General features: G+C 40.4%; 1 protein-coding gene across 1 annotated transcript; it reads right to left on the minus strand.

The window, feature by feature from the left end:
- Positions 1-22: 22 nt before the first annotated feature.
- rps6ka2 (ribosomal protein S6 kinase, polypeptide 2) lies at positions 23-23,087 on the minus strand. The gene is made up of 22 exons (XM_020649900.2): positions 22,393-23,087; positions 19,778-19,894; positions 15,701-15,782; positions 14,612-14,692; positions 12,954-13,033; positions 12,741-12,847; positions 12,618-12,655; positions 12,361-12,503; positions 11,263-11,333; positions 10,636-10,724; positions 10,333-10,397; positions 6,343-6,445; positions 6,038-6,183; positions 5,496-5,618; positions 4,090-4,179; positions 3,815-3,973; positions 3,496-3,657; positions 3,232-3,308; positions 2,783-2,900; positions 2,611-2,667; positions 2,243-2,323; positions 23-1,931 (listed from the first exon to the last, which is right to left on the minus strand). The coding sequence occupies exons 1-22, from the start codon at positions 22,495-22,497 to the stop codon at positions 1,764-1,766; spliced, it is 2,262 nt and encodes a 753-aa protein (XP_020505556.1). The 5' UTR covers positions 22,498-23,087; the 3' UTR covers positions 23-1,763.
- Positions 23,088-23,277: the final 190 nt, after the last annotated feature.

The following is a 23,277-nucleotide window of genomic DNA, read 5'->3' on the forward strand; positions in this document are numbered from 1 at the left end:
AAAAAGCTCCTCACTCTTTAAATGCTGTTTCATTTCTTTGACTTTATTTGCAAAACTTTGGCATTCTAGCCAATGATCGTATTGATTGGCCAGGTAAAGATAGTCTGTACACTCTGAGCAATGGATGCACAACACAATATACTATGTACAATCTCAGTATTTCATCTGCAAACACAATATGTACAGTATCACGGCTGGCCTAAAGTTGTGCAACACCATTTATAAACAATCTAACATTTGTAATGGCGATTTGAGCACGGCAGTATGTACAATCTAAATTAGTTAACAATATGTACAGCTCTACTACCATCATGTACAATATATCTACAACAGTATATGCATCTATCCCAGCTCCTCGTATTACAGTTGTGCAATGCATCACAACACATACAGGATATATATGTACAGACTGTCACTCTGCGACAGTGCTGTTTGGGTTGCACATCACAGGATGTCTTCTGAATGGTTTAATCATCTACAATCCTACTGGTAAACTGTACAACACAAAGTGAGCTCCTCATATCTACAAATCACTCTGCTCTGATTGACCTCGTATCCGTGATTGTATAACTTCTGAGAGACATCCAGGGCAGCGTCAGTATGTACAATCCTCCTTCACAAAGCTGCTTTGACATCTCAACTTTCATACACTGACAGCAAACAGGAGCCTACAGTAATAAGTGTAGCGACAAAGCACACGCAGAAAACAACGAGCTATTACACCGAATGCAGAATTGCTTGTTCAAATAGGTAAACTGAGTACCAACAACATTTTAAATATGTGATGTATAAACAAGAAAACAGTTTCACATTATTCACCTCATCGCTCACATGAGTAATACATTTAACAATAAACTTTGTAAGAGTCAAAGGCTGAGTTTATGGAAGACGGTAATACATACGGTAACATTATTGAACATATTATCAACAATAAGACTTAGACGGCATTATTCACAGAAGGTTTGAAGTTTCCCTCTTGTAACGTGCATAACTCGGGTCAAATTCAGAGACTTGATAGAAGGAACCGTACGCTGCGTCCCATCTACATAGATGTCATTTTAGCATATCTCATGTTAGATAAATGTTAGAGTAATGAAAGTGGAAGACGGTAAGTATTGTTTGACTGTCTTACATTTCCTGGTACATGTATGTGCTTAATATGAACATAAACCAACATCTTACTATGTTGTTTGTGTCACTTAATTCGGCTTTTTATGATTTTTGTGACCAAACCTATATCGGCCATATTTAGCTGCTGGAGCTACAGATAGAGAGATGACAGCAGGCAACATGTGGTCTGTGAAATATACATTAGCTCTACTTGCATTCAAACATGCATGGTCATAAAGAAGTTACTGTCCATATACGAGTTAAAATACCAGATCATTCTAGCTCCTTGTAATAATATTGCCATCATCAAACTATGAAAAATGTTGTCTCAGTGCTGCGCTAAAAGTATAGCAAGATGATTGATTTACATGATGTTTTTTTTTTTTTTTTTCAATTGGATGTTCGCTATGCTTACAGGACAATTGGTGGTCATCCAATGACCATAAAGGCTACTGCAAGGTTAAAATAAGGCTCATAAAAGTCGAGTTCAATGGGGTTTGATCTATTTACAGTCACAGGCTGAATTCATTATTTCACAGTATAAGATTGTTTTCACATGTTTCTTTTGAATTGAGTGATTCGAAACTGATGTCAGATCAAAACGACTTCCAACACTTGAATTATGTGTGCACATTTTTCACATCTCTGGAGATTTACTTGGATTGCTCGGTGGGCTCTTTCACTTGAGTGTCAGATTCAACTTTGGGACTTCCCAGTTTCCTCATCCCTCTCCGCTGAGCCAGGCTGGAAGACTGAACCGGCTCCAGGACCGGCGCAGTGACACAGCGCTTCAGAGCTGAGTAAGTGGCAGACAGTGCCCCCTGGTGGAAAAATATGAGAACACATTATATGATATTAATACTGGTCCGAATTGATCAAAAACAAATTTAGTGGCAGACAGCGCCACCCGATGGACAGAGATGGAACACATCACAGGTTTCTTGCAATGTAATATGTTTGAAAATTAACTTATTTTAAAAAACAAATACTCACAAACAATTTTACACTCTGTAGCTTGTGTTCTCTTACAATTAGGAGGTAGCATGCAAACACATTATAATACTGAGTATCAAGTATTTACAATCATATCCTAATGAAATGTACTGTATGCACACATGCACACAGGTCTGACCTTGACAGTAAGTGCATCTTGTCTGGAGAGAGCTGTGTCAGAGAGCTGCTCTCTGTCTACAATCCAGGGATGACGAAGAACCTAAAGAGCCAAAGATACAGGAGGCTTAAATACACCACAGACCTGACACTATTCTCACATCAACACAAAGTAAAGATGAATGTGTTGGACAAGGAAAATACTGACATATATAAATCTAATGATTTTCTCTGTTGTATTGTCAGGAGGTGAAGTATGTATCTTCTATGTGTCTGTGTTTCCAGTGCAAATAGTCGATCCTAATTGAAGCTATATGCACAATAAATAGTACTTAAGAATGGCTCATAGTCTACCTAAGCACACATAGTCATTTTATAGACCTGTATTACCTGGGGGGCGGTCAGGCGCTGGTGAGGGTCCACATGGAGCATTTTTATCACAATGTCCTGAACACATGCAGGTAAACAAAGGTCACATTAGGACATTTAGGCAAAGTCATTTTAGTAACACAACCCGTCTATCTCTATCTCCCAAAAATATAAAAAAAAGAATGTCATTCACCTTGGCAGAATCTGACACCAGGTCCCAGTTCCCTCCTGTGATGACGAATTTCCCGCTGCCGATTTTCGCCAGAATTTCCTCTGCTGTGTCATCAGAGCTGCTGGCAAATGGACTGAAGCTGGACAATAAAGAAAACACGTTTACACAGGGCAATTCAACAGAGGATGAATCAGACAACTGAGAGCTCTCTAAAATCTACAAATGAAATAAAATCCCTGATATTATTGAATCTAGAGACGATTAAACCTCATGTTAAGAAGGTGAAGGTAATAATGATGACGTGTTAAAATACATCGTCTGTTATTGTAATTTCAACAGGGTAGTGTATTTATAACACATCCAGCAGCTTTAGATACTGCTTATTTGTTACAATAAAGAGCTGAACTACTGAAGGAGTCTGTAAATGTTGATCGTTTTGAATGCTCTTTTTTTTTTTTTTTTTTACACACCCAGCTATCATTGTGTAGAGCAGGATCCCCAGGCTCCAGATATCACAGGCTGCATCATAACCCTGCTTCCTCAGAACCTGCACACACACACACACACACACACACACACACACACACACACACACACACACACACACACACACACACACACACACACACACACACAAACACAGCGGCTATTGAAACAGAGTGCATGGTGGGATGAGATAATCATGAGTATTTAAAGCTAAGTCTTAACTTTCTGTGAGACATTATGATTGTTACCTCAGGAGCCATGAACGTAGCTGTGTAACAGGGGATCATCAGTAAACCGTTCTCTGCCCTGAGCTGTTTGGCAAAACCAAAATCACATATCCTGATGCTTTCTGGGAGTCCACTGTCATCGGAATAGCAGATGTTGCCAGGCTTCAGGTCTCGATGCACAACCTGAAACACACAAACACAAGCACACTCATGTTTAGCAATATTATCATGTTTTTAGTTTCACAGTCTAGCAGAGCCAAAACTAAGACCAATGGATTTGTTTGCTGCTGTCTCTGTGAAAATCAATGCTTTTAACAAATAATATTCCCCCCTGTCTCACCCCCTGTGAATGTAAATACTCCACAGTCTTGCTCAGCGTGCAGATGATGTCTGATGCATCTCTCTCTGTGAAGTTTGGCACAGTCAGAGCTCTGTCCAGCAGCTCGTCTCCTCTCAGTAAATCTTGAACCAGGTAGACAAACTGGCCGTCGTCAAACACCTAATGGATAAAAGGCACACACACCCTGGGCTCATGAGGATCTGTTCAGAAGATGAGGAAAAAGCTCAGCTGGTCATTAAAGTATGTTTATTTCAGGGAGGGAGTGTTACACTTACATCTTTCAGGGTAATAATATTTGCGTGCTGTCCGTATCGTAACAGAATCTCGATCTCTTCTGATGGATCTTTCCTCGCTCTCTCAATAATCTGACACAAAGAAAACAAAGGAAACGTTTTATTTGCAACATCTAAACCTCGATGTAGACATTGTAAGGATGCACAAATGCTGCTTCTTGTGTGCAGCCTTTTCCCACAGTGCATCACTCACATGCCAAAGCCATTAAAACAACTTCTTACTGTAGGTTTATTTATGATTAAGGTTTGGTAGGGTATGTATTTGACTGTGTTGTAATGTGCACTTTTGAATCTTATTACCAGTGATGAACATTTAAAAGTGACCTGGGTATATTCTTGTTGACTCAGCACTTTATTCTGTGTGTAATAGAAGCTGCTAAGAGCATCATTTAACGATCACTGTTTGTTTCTCCAAGGCTGCTATGTTCAGTGCCTCTTACATTTTTCCGTGTTAGCTTTTTAAAAGTATTTTGTCTTTTGTCTGTCCTGTTATTGCTGCAAAATGCCCTTCGGTGACAAATAAAGTTGAAGTTGAGTTGAGTTTAATTTTCAGGTATGTTTAAAATGTATGAAAGCTCAGTTTGCCATGACAAAAAATAGATATGCTATATACATTCATTAAAAGACAGAACTTCATGTTAAAGAACTTCAAAGTCACATGACTCCATTGACTCTCACATTAACTTCAAGAATATATCCGATTTTGTTTGGTGGTGGAGCAGATAGCCAGGAGTTTCTTTTCCTGCTGCTTTGATCTGTTTGTTTGTGTTATTGTTTGACTTTGCTCAATGGTTAGCTAATGTCAGACACGACATCTGCGTGAGACACAATAACAATCAATCAATCATTATTTGCATAGCGTCAATTCATAACAAGTGTTATCTTGAGACACTTTACAAAAGAGCAGGTTAAGGACAATACTCATTGTTAAGAAAAATGGGATAGGGGGAGATGGGATAAGATGCCGGAAGGATTTCCCCTAACTAACATACTGTGTCTGTGAGGTTAATGATTCACCTGTTCTGCCAGGTAAATTACAGTTTTTATTTTTTCAATGGAGTCTGGTGACATGAGCGATGTAACAGCTGTTTGATAATCATCTCTTTAAGAAAAAGGTCTGTCTCAGTGGAGATCTTTCCTATAATGTTGTCCCACGTGTAGAATAATATTCCAGTGGCCAAAATGAAGCACTTTAAGTCGACTAACTTTGACAGGAGAAAAATGCCCACAAGTATTACTTTACAGCCTATTGCATCGCTGCAAGATGAACAAATCAAAAACAATTCCAAAACCTTATGAACCAAAAATCTTTAAAAAAAAAGTTGAATAAACCTTTCATTATTTTTGCAAATCTTGAAGAGTCTTTGTAATGGTTACATGTCCACTACCTTCACTGAATACTCCACAGCAGTAACTCTGTGCAGACATCTCCTGCAGGCAGAGGTCACTGTCGGCCCAACTTCCTCCTTCAGTTCATAAACATCGCTGAAGGCCACATCACCACGGAGACGCTGCAGGAAACACAGACACACACTCCTTTCTCAGATTTCATAAACGTGTTCAGGTCTGATGTGTCGTATGTTCTTTGGGAGAGTAGTTGCTGTAGTAACAGATGTGACTGTTTTTACGGTGGTTTTGCTTACATGACACATATTAAACCAAGTAAGAAGTCAAAACAGGAAAAGAAGTAATAATATTAAATAACATTTATAAAGCAATATACATATGCATGTAAGTACCAACTTCCACACTTCTGACTTTGATTTATGAGGGTGATATTTAGAAAGGTTAGCCCATCTAATAGCCATCACTTAATTAATCAAGCAGCGAGCTCATGAAATAAAAAAAAACCAAAGTAAAATCTGATCGGCATCACTTTATTGTATGTGGAGTAACGATGTGAACTGTTTAAGGGGGGGGGAGGTAGTACCTGTGCAATGGGGTTGATACTGCTCAACTCCTGACGAGTAGCTGCGACCGTCGCAACACTGGACTCCGGATTCTGATTTTGTGCAACAAAACTGAAACCTCGAAACAACTGGTGCGTGTTAGCACTGGGAGGGATGCCGGGAGAATCTGAACAGGCAACAAAAAACAAACATGTACTCACAATACCACAAATATGTACTAACCTTCCAGTTTAAATGCATCATTAGTCATCATAAAATCACTGGATACATCTTGACTGATATATAGGAATGTATGTATTTGAGTGCTTTCTTTTGTGTTAGTCACCTGTGGGTGTTCTGGAGGTGAACTCAGGATCAAAATGGAAAGTGTCTTCAGGTCGACCAACTGTGGGTTTGAAGGGAGGCCTCGATTCCCTCTTGAACAACTTCTAAAGAAAACAACAACAACAAAACATCACAGATCAATGTCAACACTTTTAACAACAGCTGTTCTGATCACAAGCTGACGTACAATCTGCTGAAAATTCAAATGAGGTAACAGTCACACTCATAGTTTAGACAGAGAAAAGTGTCAACAAGTTTCTTTCTCTCCACTGAAATGCCGCTTCCTAAAACTCACTGGCCCCCAGTGATAACGATTAAAGGCGAGGTTGCATTACACGCTTGTCTCACATCCCAAACCAAACTTGGGGTGATGCAGGTATTAATGTAAAAACATAGCTATTCATCTTGTAATGTGACTATGAGGGCATAAAATAAAGTCAATGAGGAAAGAGGAGAATAAATAAAGACAACTAATAATCCTCTATAAAAGATACATTTGATATGGTCAATAAGGAACCTTAAATCACATTTTTTAATTACACATTTATGTACTGAACGTCATAAAAAAGAAATGTTTGCATATATTTCCCTAAGTATGTTAGAGAGTATGGCCTGCAGGGGTCACCCTTGCAATGGCAGTCACTTCCTGTTGTGCACAGTGGTTTGGTTTCACATCAAACAAGTATGACACAATTATGTTTTTTTTTAATGTTACAGTGTGTAGTGTGTATTATCAGAAATACACACTTTCATTTGCTATTTGAATTGTAGTTGATACTCTACGGTGCATGGCTGCTAAGAATGTGTTTTCAGTCCGGCTTTACGATAAAATCCTCTCAAAGGGTTTTAGAAGATTTGAGGTTCACAGAGGAAAGGTCTACAAGATTCTGATGGAAAGCAGAGAAAATGTTTTGCCTGATGACAAGGCTGATAGCCTGTCACATCAAGCCAACACAACAGCATCTGTAAAAGGTGAAGGGTGGAGGTGGTATTACTGTAGTGAGCAGTAACAGTGAGAGCCAATAGGACTGAGTTTAGTGGGCATGTGATCAAACAAATGTTACAAGGCTTCTGAAAGTCTGATGGAATATGATACACACCAACAGTGGCAACAATGTGACAACAAGCAATTTAAAAGATTCTGTTCTTCCATAAAAGCAATAAGTGAGCGATGGGTTTGCTGAGATTTCTCAATGAAACTGACTTTTTTTAAATCTTCTCTGGTATCTCCTCTTACCAGAGTCTTCCTGAGGTTTGTGTCAGTAAATCTAACCATATCAATTGTCCTGCCATACATTGCTGTTTTGCTTATTTCATAACACCATACTCTTGAATATGATCACGACTATAATACAAATATATGGCAATAAGCATGTCAAATGTCATTTTACCTGAGAACAATAAATGCTCAAAGTATTACCTCTACATATGTTGACTAAATATTCCTCCCTGAGTCCAGTACTCAAACAATGAGACAGGTTTTCTTCTTAACCTGAATGTATTCATGGGAGGCTGCAAGAACAGCTCTTAAATTTTTAAGAATCAAATGTCATTTCAGAGTGGGATTCAGTGATGTTTGAAAAGCTTCTTAACTCAAATCAAGGCTTTGGGCAATAGTGCTTGCTTTTGAAGAGTGATCCTGTTTATGCAGGTCACATTGAATGAGTGGATATCAAGGTTAGATTATGATAGTGCAGGTAACGACATGCACAACTGGAACATTTGTGCATGAGCAAACTTTCTGTGAGAAAGGCTATTAGAGATGTTAGAGACCATGCAGATTCTGCCACAACCTCTCTCAACCAATCATCCTGCTGCGGTCAAATTTCTAAGAGGACATATTATAACAATTTTCAAACTTTTCAAACAGTCCCCTGTGGTCTAAATGAAACATCTGTGCTGTGCTTTGGTCAAAATATAACATGAATCAAGCACCAGAGGAGGTTTGTGACATCACTCCTTCGCTAGCGAGAATAAAAATGGCGGACCTGCGCAAAAGACCACTGTGACGCCACAAAGAGAGCAAATTTGAAATGGAGCATTTTTCTCTGTTGTAAGACTTGTGCAGACCACAAACAAAGGACCGGATGGGTTTAGTTCACATTTTGTGGGTTGGTAGACACTCAGGTTACCCAAGAATATGTTCAAAAACACTGTAAAAGTGGATTTTTCATAATATGCCCCCTTTAAAATCTGCTCTCTCTCTTCCAGTCAGTTTGTCATTTCAGTGCGATCGCTGCAACCCTCCTTCTCCCTAGTCACCTCCATTCAAGCTCAGCAGAGTTCAGATACAGCCTCAGAATCCCACTCCTCATCACATCCTGCAGTTTAATCGCCAAAGACACTGCATTGCATATTTATCCTTTCCTAAACTGTTAACAACAATAAATAATTGCAAATTCTTACTTAAGTCTCTCCTGATTGAAATAATATGAATAGTGCATCTCAGAAGTACAACCTCAGGAGAAAAAAATATATCTTTGCCACAGAAAAAGTAAAAAAAAAAAGATAGTATGAGAAATGTATCAGGGGAAAACCCTTGCATGAATGAAACATGTTAAACATTAACATCAGCTGTGACCTGCCATCCTGATCCCCTCCAATGTGCATATAAAAGGTCAAGAGGAACTGATGATGCAACAGTAACCTTAATTGACAAAGTGACCAAACACTTGAAACAGACAACAAACTATGCTAGAGTGTTATTTATCGACTTTAGTTCTGCTTTTAACTCAATCAGAACACATAACCTTTTAAAAAGGCTCTTGGATTTAGATGTGAATGGGGGTCTTATTCTGTGGATCAAAGACTTTCTGTCTGAGCGTCCACAAAGAGTGTGCTTAAATGGTAATGTGTCAGAACTGACTGTTTTAAATGCAGGCGCACCTCAAGGCACCATCTTGTCCCCTTTATTGTTCTCTGTGTATACAAATGAGTTCAGACTCCAAGACTCAGATTTTAGCTAATTCAAATATGCTGATGATATGGCACTTGTTGGCCTCCTACGTGCAGGAGACACTAAAGGAGAGAATATGTATTTTAATCATGTCTATCGAGTGCTTTACAGATAAACATTAGTAAAACTAAAGAAATGGTTATATCCAGTAAAAACAATATTTCTGACTTGTGCCTAACAATCATGGGGGAAATTGTTGAAAAGGTAAACTGCTTTAAATATTTAGGAATATTCGATAGTCACCTCAAATTCATAGATAATACAGACTATGTCTTTAAAACAGCTCTGCAGAGGCTACACCTACTTAGGAAGCTGAATGAGTTTGGGGTGAGTACAAAGATTCTTGAAATGGTGGTACAAGAATCTGGTAGAAAGTATTTTGTCTTTTAACATGGTCGCATGGTACGGGCATTTAGATGTTAAATGTAAAAGCAAACTGACAAGAGTGGTCAATACCGCGAGCATAACAAGTGACCCTTCTCATCCACTGCACTCCCATTTCGAAGTACTTCCATCAAGTCGGTGATTCAGACTGCCAAGAGCCAAAAAAAATGTTTATAAAAAATAATTTGTACCAAAATAATAAAATGATTAAATTCATAAAGGAAAAAATGCCCCCACCCCAACTCTAACTGCACATTGTTTTATGAAATGACTGTTTTAAACCTATAACTTTATGAAATGTCTTAAAACTCTGGCCCTATTATTATTATTATACTAAATTATTCTTTTAAATTCACGCACCATGTTGACTGTGATTTTGTCGAGGACTACAGGCGCTCTCCTGGTTTCCTGCTGTGCTTGAATGTTGTCTTGTTTGTCATCATGTTTTTTGTCTTGTTCTTATGAAGCCGAAGACAATTTTCCACTTTGTGGACAAATAAACTTATATTCTATTCTATTAAATCATCGACAGTCTGTGTAAACAAAGCGATGTACGTTTTTAGTAGAATGCAAGAAGCAGTTTGGAGGAAACACTTTAGTGTCCTTCCCTGAAAAGCTCTTTAGGCCCTTTAGGATATAAATTGTACTTACAGTCCAGTCTATCGATGCAAAGAAGCGATGCCTTTTTATTTCTTCCACTCCGTCCGGTCCGGCTCCTGTCAGTCACACAGAATGAGAAAAATTGAGAGAAACAGTCTTTTCTGTGCACTGCCAAATTCTTAATGGACCTCCATATGGTCTGCCTGCCTGGACACTGCAGACATACTAATTGTTCTACATTATTGGGATTATATATGGAGACTGTGGGAGCTGGGACCACCATGCTGTAGCTCAGGCTTTCTTTATTAAAAGAGACATTTGCATAAGCTCTGTTCATATATTCATAAACATTACCGAGTCGATTAACAGGGTTCCTCTTGAAGAGTGCTCTTAATAAGCTCTGCACTTCAGGACTGAGGAACTGAGGCATTCCCAGCTTCGCTCTGTACAGACGAGAGACAAAAATATGAATATGGTAATAGCTCAATCATTCTGTTTCTGTTAGCGATTCACATGAGCACATTATCTTGAAAACACCAATTCATCAGAAACTTTGACAATAACAGCTTTACTCAAAAACAACAACACTCTTATATACAACATGTCGCTACTTATGGCAAACTAGAAAATAAAGATTCATCATTTTAACCCGTAAACTGAGATCAAGATGTTAATGACACATCAGTAACATAAGAAGTCATCAATATGCTGACATGTTTAAACTACATCAATACTCAAGTCATAAATACGAGACCTAAAATATAACAACAAGGGGCGCCAGCAGCGTAGTGGTTAGTGCGCACGCCCCATGTATGGAGGCTGTGGTCCTCCAAGTGAAGCCCGGGTTCGAATCCCACCTATCGCTCCTTTCCTGCATGTCATTCCCCATTCTCCCTACCTGATTACCGACTCTATCCACGGTCCTATCTCTAAAATAAAGGCACAAAATAAAAAAAACATGAGAGTGGGAATTAGACTTACTTTAGAATAAGTGCCATTGTTTCTTTTCGATCTTTTCCCTGGAATGGTAGTGACCCTGTCAGCATCTCAAACTGGAAAACAGACGGTACCAATCGTCAGAGCAAATGTCCCCAAATGTCAGATAAAAAAAAAAAAACACTGAGGTGGATTCAAATGTCATTAGTTGATTGAAATCCTGAACTGAGTGAACTGATGATTAGTGTCTATTACAAACACACAACCCAGTCAGCTGAGTCGTGTGGCATGAAGGTTACCAGAGAAGACAGTTTATGAATATTGTCATGAAAGAGTAAACAACATGTACAGCAGTTAACAGTGTTACAACTCTCATGTGATCTTCATTAACTTCAGTCACTTCTCACAACGACAGAAAGATTTGTGGAAATTCATGCCGCTGTAACAATCAGCCCTATTCATGAACTGTGTCATTTTATTTTATTTTTATAGAAATGATGCTCAAAGAGGAGAAAAAAAGAATCCAATAAGAAATTGTACAAATGTTCATAAACCTGTGAATGCTTTGTGTACTGCGATAACCCGTTAAATGTATACCCGTCTTGTGACAAGAAACAATGTTTTTTTTTGGTCCTAATTCCCAGAAAAAGGACTCTTTAGATAACTGTCTTACATTTTCCGGTCAGTCCAGAGTCCAGAGAGAGTATTCTGAAAAGCTGAGCTATCGCTTGTTTGTTATAATACTTTCTATTATTAGCCAAGGTCAGGCGGGGCTGATAACTTTCCCCTGGTGCCCTGATGTAGCTGCCAGCCATCAGAAAATGTTAACCTCCTTTTTAGTATTAGTAAGATAAGCCACCAGTCGAAAAAAAAGCACGAGAAAAATCCTGTACCGACAGTGATGGAACCTAATCGGCCAGTCATGGTAATAATTGTGCAGCTCTACAGCAAGAAGAAAGCCAAAATGAACAACTAGTACACACTGGCTCATTATCTAAGAGCGGAGTACTTTAATGTATGCCTCCTGGTTTAGCAAGGACTATCAGACAGAACCTTCAGCTCAGTAGAAAGATCAAAAAATGCTTGCATAATAAAGACACATAAATGGTGAAGAGAGGCGGTCACAGAAAGGAAAGTGCTTACCATAAGTACCCCAAATGACCACCAGTCAGCACTTTGTGTGTGTCCTCTCCTGTTCACAACCTCTGGAGCCATGTACTCAATAGTCCCACAAAAGGAATATGCTCTTTTGTCATGGTCGATAGCTTCCTTACTTAATCCAAAGTCTGAAACACAGCGGCAGGATGGAGTCATAAAGAGAGAGCTTGACTTTAATTAAGAGATGAATAGATACATATGAAAGTCAAATTTCCGTTTTATTTGAAGTTGGATGCACTGACCTGTTATCTTAATATGACCTTCTTCATCCAGAAGAATACTGTCGGGAACATTTGCATTAAAATCTGCTTTAAAGATCAAGTTTTTATGAATGAAACAGAAAAGCAGAAACAGTGAGGTCGTACTTTTCAGGTTTGAGGTCCCTGTAGATGATCCCCAGGCTGTGCAGATGGTCCAGCGCCAGGGCCAACTCTGCCAGGTAAAACTTCACATCGTCTTCTGTAAACATCACCTGAAACAAAGAAAGGCACGGCAGTCTACTGAGTGATACACAACAATGAAAAATCAGGATTACATCATGAGATAAGAAAAACATCAGCTTTGAGAGGCCAACGTACCTCCTTAGACAGACGAGTGAAAAGGTCTCCTCCTCTGAGAAAGTCCAGGATAAGATAAAGCTTTCCTTCTGTCTGAAAGGCTACACACACACACACACACACACACACACACACACATCCACAAACAAACACACGTGTGCAAAAACAGACACACACCACAAATATTTATGGCACATTGTAGAGAAGGCGTAAACGATGCCACCTCTTACAGTTGCGGGACATAATCAGCATCATCACTTCTCACGCTCAGGGCTCAGGGCACAGTTAAAGTGACTTTCCCCGATGTGCTCTCTGTTATAGCTCACAGTGAGTGATAAGCTCAGGCAACATGTCTAAATGCTCGAGGGGAGTCTGGACAGATACCTAGAGTCACTGAGTGTGCTAAGATGTGAACAATTATGGTGGTTATAATCCCAAACATCATAGGAACAAAACCAAGATAATTCTCAAAGCAAGCGAGCTGCGGCTTGCTAAAAAAGAAGAGGTAATTGTCATGGCAACATTAAACCTCTTAATTTTCCTTTTCCCAGAGGAGTCACTTAGAAAATGTAGATCCCCTTATGTAACAATGCTGGTCACCTGAAAGCTTTTTAACATTACTTCTAGGCTCTCAAAGAAACCTATATTGAATAGTGAGTCTTTTTATGAAGCATGTTTCATTACAGGTAAGCTCAATGTGCTTTACACTGATGATAAAAACACAGGAATACAAGAAACTAACAGTTACGAATAAGATACAGAAATCAAGTTTAAAAAAAGCACATGTCCAATGCACACCAGAGACATCACATAGCAATCAAACACACAAAAAGACATACTGTACATACAACCAATGACACAGGTGATAACATTTACACACAAACAAACACACGTACACAAATAGCAACTATTTGTATGCTTGGAAGAAGAAGATTTTGAGTTTCTCTTTAGACAGTAGTGATGGACCTCAGCTGGAAGTTTGTTCCAGAGAGAAGGATCACAGTGACTGAAGGCCCCCTCTCCGGACTTTGATCTTAGTCTTGGTACGACTAACAGACCTTCACTTGATGACCTGGAAGCCCTGGTAGGGTTGTAGTCTGTGAGCAAGTCAGAAATATACTTGGGAGCTGAACCATTGGTAGCTTTATGAGCTATGAGGGCAGCAGTAGCTCAGTCTGTAGGGACTTGGGTTGGGAACTGGAGGGGTACCTGGCTCAAGTCCCGATGCGGACCAAAATATGGAAGTTGGCTGGCAACGGGAGAGGTGCCAGGGCAATTCCCAATTCAAGGTGCCCTTGAGCAAGGCACCGCACCCCCAACAGCTCCGGTGTGCTCCCTGCGTAGCAGTGTGTATCAGCTCCACTCTGACATCTCTCCACTAATGCATGTCCACAGGTCCTGTTTGTGCATGTGTGTATTTCAGGCCTATGTGTGTGAGAGGCATGTCTCTCAATAACAGAGTAAACCAGAAAATCCCTCAGGGATTAATAAATTACGTAAAATTAAATAAATAATAAAAATGATTTTTAAGGGGATTCTGTGTTAAATGGGGAGCCAATGGAGTGTTTTTAGGACAGGAGTTATATGTTCAAATTTTCTGATGTGTGTCAGGACTCTATACTCTATATACAAGTTAACAATGAACAACTAATTGAAGACTTTCAGACAGTCAGACTTACCATAGTGTAGTTTAACTATAAATGGATGGTTCACTTCTGCCAGAATGTCTCTCTCCATCTTCGACCGCACGCGATCCCGAACTGAGAAGGAGATAGTCGGTCAGGAGAAGTTTGTTTATCGACATAACATTCAGTTATTTATATCCCCCTGCATGTATAAATTATGACAAGCCTCTTATACCACCAGTAGGCTCTCTGTAGGATGAATCAGCTTTTACTTGATTAAAAAATGTCAAATCGAATCACTCTCATTACGTAGAGGAAACAGTACAGATCACAGGGTTTCTGCAGCATCTGTTGCCTTGACAGATTGCAACCATAACTTTTTTTAAATTCCAGAGGTGCAGGTTAAGAGGATTGAGGCTTGTTCATAGTCACTAAATCAGCACATGGCATCTCAACCTGTTTTTCCACGGTACATCCTCGTTTACAATAATCCCATTTGACGCAAAAACAGTTTATCTGATTCTCGAGCACAAACTAACCTCTTTTACCACAAATCCTCCTAAATGTAGGGCAAACTGAGACAATCACAAATCTCTTATCTTTCCTGTGCATATCCATGGGTATTGACACATCGATAGTGTGTCCAAGTCAAGATCTAATTTTAAGGTTTATTATTGGGGAGAGAGCCCAGGGAATGACATGGGGGAAAGGAGTCACAGGTCAGACTCAAACCAGGGTTGCCCCCCCCGGAGGACCAGCCTCTGTACATTAGGTTCACACTAACCACGCCACCCATTTGCTTCATTTTTGGAGCAGGACAGTAAAAGTGCTTTAACTGAGTATTTGAAGCAATGAGATCAAAAGGAAAACATGACTTTTCTGTTTGTTTTGAATGTGATATCACCTTAAAACTACATCTACATATATAATAATATACAGGCAATTTTTTGAATGCAACATTATCAGGTTTTAATCTTCTTCTTGATATGAAAAACAATTGTGCATGACCTAGCTATGACTCTTCTAGAACAAAATATATCGAAATATATCAATACATGAAGCGATGGAGACAACTGGGTATGTATGCCAATCTATTAGTAGTTTACTCACTGCATCTCACATTTTAGGTTTTCAGATAGTTACCTTTCAGTGTGGCTTTCTTCAGGACCTTCATGGCATACAGCTGCCCTCTGTCCACTCCTCTGATCTTTCTCACAAGAAACACCTGGAACCATAACCATCAAACATCACCATCAGCATAATCATCACCATCATCATAATCACCACCATCATCATAATCACCACCATCAGACATCAAACATCATCATCATAATCACAACCATTATCACAGTTTGTAACATTTAAACCCATAGTTTTAACAATTCTACAGACACCTGGAGTAGCACACATTAAAAATAGAAACACTTGTAAGTGTATAATTTAAGTCAAGTTATTCTGGAGTTGCTAAAAGAAGAAGGCTAACCATTTGCAGAAATATTATTCAATACACTACAGCAGTGGTTCAGACCTTCAGTACATGTTGAAGGTACTCGTACTTTACTTTAATATTTTTTCATTCGAGACACTTAATACTTGTACTTCTTTGTGTCTAAATAGTTTTATTGTGCAGATGCTAAAAGTTACTTTTCAGCTCATTCTGAGCATTTTTTATATCCTTCCTGTCCAGAGAAAACGATTAAAGCTATCTCAATTGAAGACAGTTTGTCAATAAGGCGATATGTGATGTTCTTATACGACCCACACTGTCTGAGGCCTCTCGCTGAGGAAGTCCAGCAGCCAGTTGCACAGGGAAGTGCTGAGCCCTCAGTAAACTGGACCAGCTGGGGCTCAGTACATCAAAAACCACCGTCATGAGCACTGGGGCCCCCCAAGGTTGTGTGCTCAGCCCCCTGCTCTTCACGCTGCTGACCCACGACTGCGCTCCATCCTTCAGCAGCAACCACATTGTGAAGTTCGCGAACGACACAACAGTGGTTGGTCTCATCTCCAACAACGATGAGACGCACTACAGGATGGAGGTCAGCCACCTGGCCACGTGGTGCAGAGACAACAACCTCTTCCTGAACGTCGACAAGACCAAGGAGGTTGTTGTCGACTTCCAGAGAGTCCCCACTCCTAAACCCCCACTGACCATCGACGGTGCTGCTGTGGAGAGAGTGAGCAGCACCAAGTTCCTGGGGGTTCACATCAGTGAGGATCACTCCTGGACAACCAACACCACATCACTGGCCAAGAAGTCCCAGCAGCGCCTCTACTTCCTCCGCAAGCTGAAGAGAGCACGAGCCCCCCCATCCATCATGTGCTCCTTCTACAGAGGCACCATCGAGAGCATCCTGACCAGCTGCATCACTGTGTGGCTTGGGAGCTGCACTGCTGCCAACCGCAAGACCCTGCAGCGCACAGTGAAGGTTGCTGAACGGATTATCGGTGTCCCACTCCCCTCTCTTCTGGACCTCTACGGTACCTGCCTCACCCACAAAGCAACCAGCATTGTGCGTGAGCCCACCCACCCCTCACACAGCCTCTTCAGCCTCCTGCCATCAGGGAGACGGTACCGCAGCCTGCGGGCCGGCTCCACCAGACTGGGAAACAGCTTCTTCCACCAAGCTGTCAGGAAGCTTAACTCTCTCCCCTCTCTTCCTTCCCTCCCCTCTGCCCCCACGAACGTTGGACGTTGAAACCCCCTCCCGTTTGCCACCAGGAACTCTGGACTAATAACTCTGAAGCTAACTATTCAAAAGTACAATCAGTTTACTGCACATTGCACATATTGCACAATAATTTATTACTGTAAATATTATTTATCTTATTTTTACCTCATTTTATTTATCTATTTTTACCTTATCTTATTTTATCTTATTTTGGTTGTATTGCACCGTGGCACGGAGACAAACGCAATTTCGATTCCACTGTATGTCTGGCATATTTTGGAATTGACAATAAAGTTGACTTTGACTTTGACTTTGACTTTGATACGATAATAATATTTTCATCAAATTTCATCAAAAACAGGTCAAATAAGCACGGCATCATCAAGAAACACATGTTAACAGCACTATCAAAACAATCATTGCTTGTATTTCTGATGTGGGTAGATTTAGCTGATAATACTTACACTATATACGATACAATGCAGGACTTAGTATTTTTATATTGCTTTACTATATGCTTTTAAGTAGAGTATCTAAATACTTCTTCCCTCACTGCACTGTTGTAAGAGCATGCTCACGTTTGTCCCTGCGTTTCGCCTGAAATGCTAAATCAGATCGCAAAAACAGCCAAACTCACACGTCACGCAGTTTGTTAGCTAAGGTGAGAGCCAGTTGACAACTATTTTCATTGAAGACTTAGTTAAATGCTGCTTCACTGTGATACACACAAAAGCTACACAGATTTGCCGATGGCCTTTTAAGCACTGGTAAGCTATGTAAACAAGCTAGCTAACAAAGCTAGTCAACATTTAGCTTGACAACCTGACCTCACATCACTTGCGTACAGTAAGTGTTTGCAACATAAAAATATCTTGGTCAATTATTTAAAAGGATTGCAACATGCTGGTCACATATTTGAGATGAACTAAAGGCTATAGAAAAAAAAAAGATGTAGGCACAGTGAGAACACAAATGGATTTGTTGACTTCTGTTTAGAGCCAAATTTGACACTTTGGCTGTGAAGTCGTAGTAGCTAGAGGAAGTCTTGCTGTCGGACTCTGCTTGATCGTCGATATTACTCTGAAAGGTACCATCATTTTAACAACATCGTTCAGTTTTGAGGAACACTTGAAACTACTTGAGCATCCCATTGGAGTTGCCATTTTCTGGCCATACTGAAAAATGTATTTTGAAGACCCTTGCACATTGTTTTCCACCTTGACATCCACATGCTACATCAGCCTACAGTCTACAGGTGAGTTTAAGTCTCACAACTCTTTTTAGTTACATTTATCTTCTATACATGATGTGTTGTGGGCAATGTGAATAGCTTTATGGTGGCCATGCAATTGAGTCCTTTGACATTAGACCTGTTATTTTTCCACTTATTTTCATCACTTACTCAGGTCACTATTCTTAATTTGTACTTTTAAAGGGAAAAAGTGACAATACACACAAAACGTCATGGTCAAAAGTAAGTGGACGTCAGTTCTGTTATGTTGGTGAGTCAGGCAAGGGAGACAACGAACAGCTGAGGTTGTTTATTCACTGCTCGTCTCTACATGTGTAGCACGCTCAATCCTGCATACATCTATTCTTCTTTCCTCTACCCTAATTGTCTCACCTATCCTCGACGGAGTCTCACTCAGCCCCTAGTAGACTGAAAATGTAACTACATTCAAAGTATGCAGAACGAACCTAACAAGCATTGTCTTTGTAAACACAACAAGTTCTACATACTGATGTGTACTTTTGGTTTCTTTTCACAGTTTAGACGAGGTCCCTTGGTCCTAAATAATCACAGCGCTACATGAAACATCATTTCAGATGATAATGCTCTTCAGTTGTTGTTCAAACAGACTCATCCCTGGCTACAACAAATGCGAGCAAAGCCATAGAGCTCAACATCAATGTTTACTTTGAATGTTCACATGTCTGAATTGCAGTCTAGATATACAGACAATCTAAGTGATATGAATATTATCACCACTGAGCGGAGCTGAAGATGCACTGCAGCTCTGCAGCACACCCTAGATGACCTACTGCGCCAGCTGGGCAAATAAGGACAGCCTCCTGGTGGCTGTCAGCAGCAGCACTGGGTAGTGTTCAGGCATATTTTTTTAGTGGTAGTATCAATGCTCATCTCTGGTCTTTAATTATAACAGCATTTTAATGCATGTGAGTGCACTTACAGTAATGTTGGCCTTATAATACATGTGTTAAAGTCCAGATATAGTGAAACCTTTGTAGTCACATTTTAAAGACAACATTCAGTGGTATGAATGTTTTAAACACTGAGTACAGCTAAGGAAGTGCTGCTCCCCTGCAGTAGCTAGCCTTAGTGATGACCTACGTCGCCAGCTGGGCAAGTAAGGACAGCCTGCCCCTAGCTGTCAGCATTGGCTAAGTGTCAGGGCTAATCTTTTGGGTGCTTCTGTCAACACTCATCTCCTCTGTTCCCCTAGGATCCCTTTCCCAACAACCTTGTCCAATCGGTTTGAAAAAAAATGCTCAAACAAACGTTTTGGATAAAATGTGTATTATTTACCTTTCCATAGGAGCCTTGTCCCAGCACTTTAAGAAGCTGGAACTGAGAGGGGTCAGCTTTCTCACAGCCCTCTTTAACATGGTGGCTAATGTCAATTTCCTTCAATATACTGTCCTCCTGCAAGAAAAAGAAAGACACATTAACCTTTTATGTATATAATTGGCTTTTCCACAGAGACAGAAAATAAAAACACATTAAAGCTAAAAGACTCTGGAGGTACAATCAATCATGTTTCAAAAGTGAGAAGTCAGTCATGAGAAATTGTTGGTGCAATACACATAAGAATAAAATGTGTTTAATCACCCCTTTAAATAAACACATAACCCTGGTCATTTATGTTGCTGTTAGGAAGACATTGGCTTAGGTCACACTTGTTTCCCTCAGTCCACTCAGTGAAGCAAATGATCAACATGATGCATGACTAATAATGGTGAGTGTGACAATATACAATAATTCAGGGGAGAAATTAGAGCTATGTATTGAGTTTTACACCCCCACCTTTAGTCCACTTTAAAACCCTATCAGGAGTTGATTATCTAAAAGGGTAAATGTAGTTGTATACTGCGTATTCTCTAGTTAAATTACGTGATATTTTCATTTACCAATAAAGCAAACCACTTATTATATTGCACTGTTTTTTGTGTGCTGAATTTGCTTTGCTATTTTGGTTTATGGAATTGAGAAGTTGACATTTTAAGGCCCTTTTAGAAATAAATCAACACAGTAAACATGTTTTTATGACAAACTGTAATAAAATACATTTTAAGACATTGACCCTAAGGAGCTAAAAATATTGAAATTACAGATGTCTTGCAGTGTTGTAAAAACAGCACATTTGTTTTATGTTACAGTGTACCTGCATCAAAAGCGGGTTACAAGCTCTTAAATTTAGCCTTTGAAATTCATTTTTATCACAGCCATTCATCTAATGACAGATATTTTTGAATTTAACAGAGGAGTGTCCCTTGTGTCAACTTTCATAGAAGTTGAGGATCAGACGCAGAGATTGAACGCTTCAATCAGGCATTAGAAAACGTTTTAAATGATAATACCCTCCTAGCATTTAAATAGAGATAAAATAAAATAAAATAACATTTTTCCGCAGTCTAGATCCTATAAAGGAAGTACAGAACCAAGCAGAACTGCAAGTTCATCCTCAGTGAAAAACAGGAGGAAACAAACCTCAAAGCAGATCAACTCCTGACATGAGAGCAAAGCTTCAGTGCAGCTCTTGAGCCTGCATCGCTCAATCCCTGATGTCAAAAGATTTCCCATCAAAAGGATTTTCCGTCCCTAATGTTTTTTTGTACTACTTGCTTTGACTCAATTTTCACATCAGGCTTTGTGGGAATGTGTTCAGTAATATGAGGTTCAAATGTTACTTTGTGGAACTTCATCAAATGATAGTGATTAAATGATGTAAAGTATGTAATACATCATGCATAAAGACTTTTAATATAAACATTATTTGAACACTGGTATTATGAGATGCCTAGATTTTTAAGCTCATGAGTTAGTGTTTTGATTTGAGTAAAAAAACAACCTTTGGGGGTGAGAGGTAATGAAGCACTTTACACATCCAAACTGTGAAGTCAAAGCCTTCCTAATATAGTTTTTTCTACAGCTTTACACCTCTGGTGTCACTGATTGGGGTGTGAAGTGTGACTTGCTGGAAAGTTTCAGCAGTTTTCAGAGCAACATTTCACAGTAGAAGTTTGCTTCGAGTGCCTCATTCCTGTTTAAACACTATTTTTAACAAGGCAGCTGGAATGATGCCTGGTTTCAGATTCTCGGATGCTGATCCTGAATCCTGAACTTTCCAAGAGAGAGAAAGGAGAATGTCTCAACATGGACAATTCGAGTATCACGACACAGACATGTAGGCCTATCTCAGAAGGTAAACAAACATAAGCAGACAGAAAGACAAACAGACAAACAAACAGATAGATCATCTGACGCTGATTCATCCCCAATCACAACATGGAAGACCAAAGGAGGAGCGGGGGGGGGGGGGTTTCTATTTTTAGCTCGAACGTGCAGGTAAGATGTGCTGCAAACAGCATTCTGCCTCTCTGTCCTTCCCTGCTGGTTTGTTTGGGCTATAAATAGACACCCACTGCTGTGGAGGTCCACTGAATCAATCTGTCTGCATCCATTTATCCATCAACCTGCCTGCCTCGCTGCTTGTTTGCCTGTTAGCATTTCTGTCTGTCCGACTGCATTTCCATGTAGCCTGTCTCTGTCTCTCTCTCTCTCTGAGTCAAAACACAGTGTCTCTCTGCCCTTCTGTTTTTCTGGATTCTTGACAGGCAGTCAGGCAGAGCAACAGCTGTAAGGATGCTGCAATGACTCCTGAAGCCCTCCACAAAATATCACACATTCCTCCCACACCCATCCCCATGTGCACACAGACTCCTCTCACATCCTCTCTCCTCCTGTCGAAATGAAACTGTTCCTGTTTGTGTTTTCTTGTTCCTCTGGCCCTTAATATTTTCACAAACTAAACACAGGGTGCACCCCTCCTCAACATCATCATACAGACACGTGTGTTAATGTGTAGTTTTGTTTTGAAGTTTGTCCTGCTCCTGAATGAACGTTTCTACAGCTTATCTTACCTCCAGCTGACAGAAGCCTGTGTTGTTCTTGTTCCTTGCTGCCTTGTTCTTCAGGTAGATAGAAAACCATCTCCGCACTGTGAATTTACGCGTGCTGGTATCCATGGCAATAGGCAAGACCTATGTGCATCTATCCCATAATGATGAACATCTCCCTGCAGGAGGTCCTAAGGTAGACACGCAGAAAGAGAGTCCTCTTTTAATTCTCTTTTGAGGTGATCTATTTGTCCAGCGCTTTATCCATTGGCCAATCCTCAATGCGGTCGTGGCTTTTTAGCTTCTCCATCATTTACATTCGGCGCTTGTCTGTTTGTGGTGGATTCCAGCCAGTCGTGTGTCCCCCCCCCCCCCCTCAACCCCTCCTCCGTCTCTCAGCTGCAGTGAACGCCAGAGAGCACGCAGTCAGAGTTGTAACGGAGCCGTTAATCTATGCAGACAGACGGGCAGGTTGGCGGAAGAGGCAGGTGCTGCTGGGTTTTGGGCTTGTGTTGTTATGCAGCAAGCTCGCTGCACGAGTATGCAGGGAGAGGTGACGAATGAATCAGTTCCGCTGAATCAGGAGAGGTGTGTGTGTGTGTGTGTGTGAGCTTCCTCTTAACATCTACGCCCCGTGCATGTGTGTGTGTTTATCCCCTGCGGCCTCTCTCTCTCTCTCTCTCTCTCTCTCTCTCTCTGCAGAACTAGGGATTGTCATCCGTCACATTGTGTACCAGCGAGCTTCCGACCCCTCCCTCTCCTGCTGCCCCCTGTTCCTGCTCCTGCTCCTCACCTCCCTCCCTGTTTCTCCCACTGGTGTACAGCAACAGCTGGCGAGGTCACATGGTGTAACCCAGCTACCTCTCTCTCTCTGTCCTCTGTCCCTTCTCCTTTGCGACCACATGACAT

The sequence above is a fragment of the Labrus bergylta genome, chromosome 3 (genome assembly GCF_963930695.1).
Source record: "Labrus bergylta chromosome 3, fLabBer1.1, whole genome shotgun sequence".
NCBI classification, from domain to species: Eukaryota; Metazoa; Chordata; class Actinopteri; order Labriformes; family Labridae; genus Labrus; species Labrus bergylta.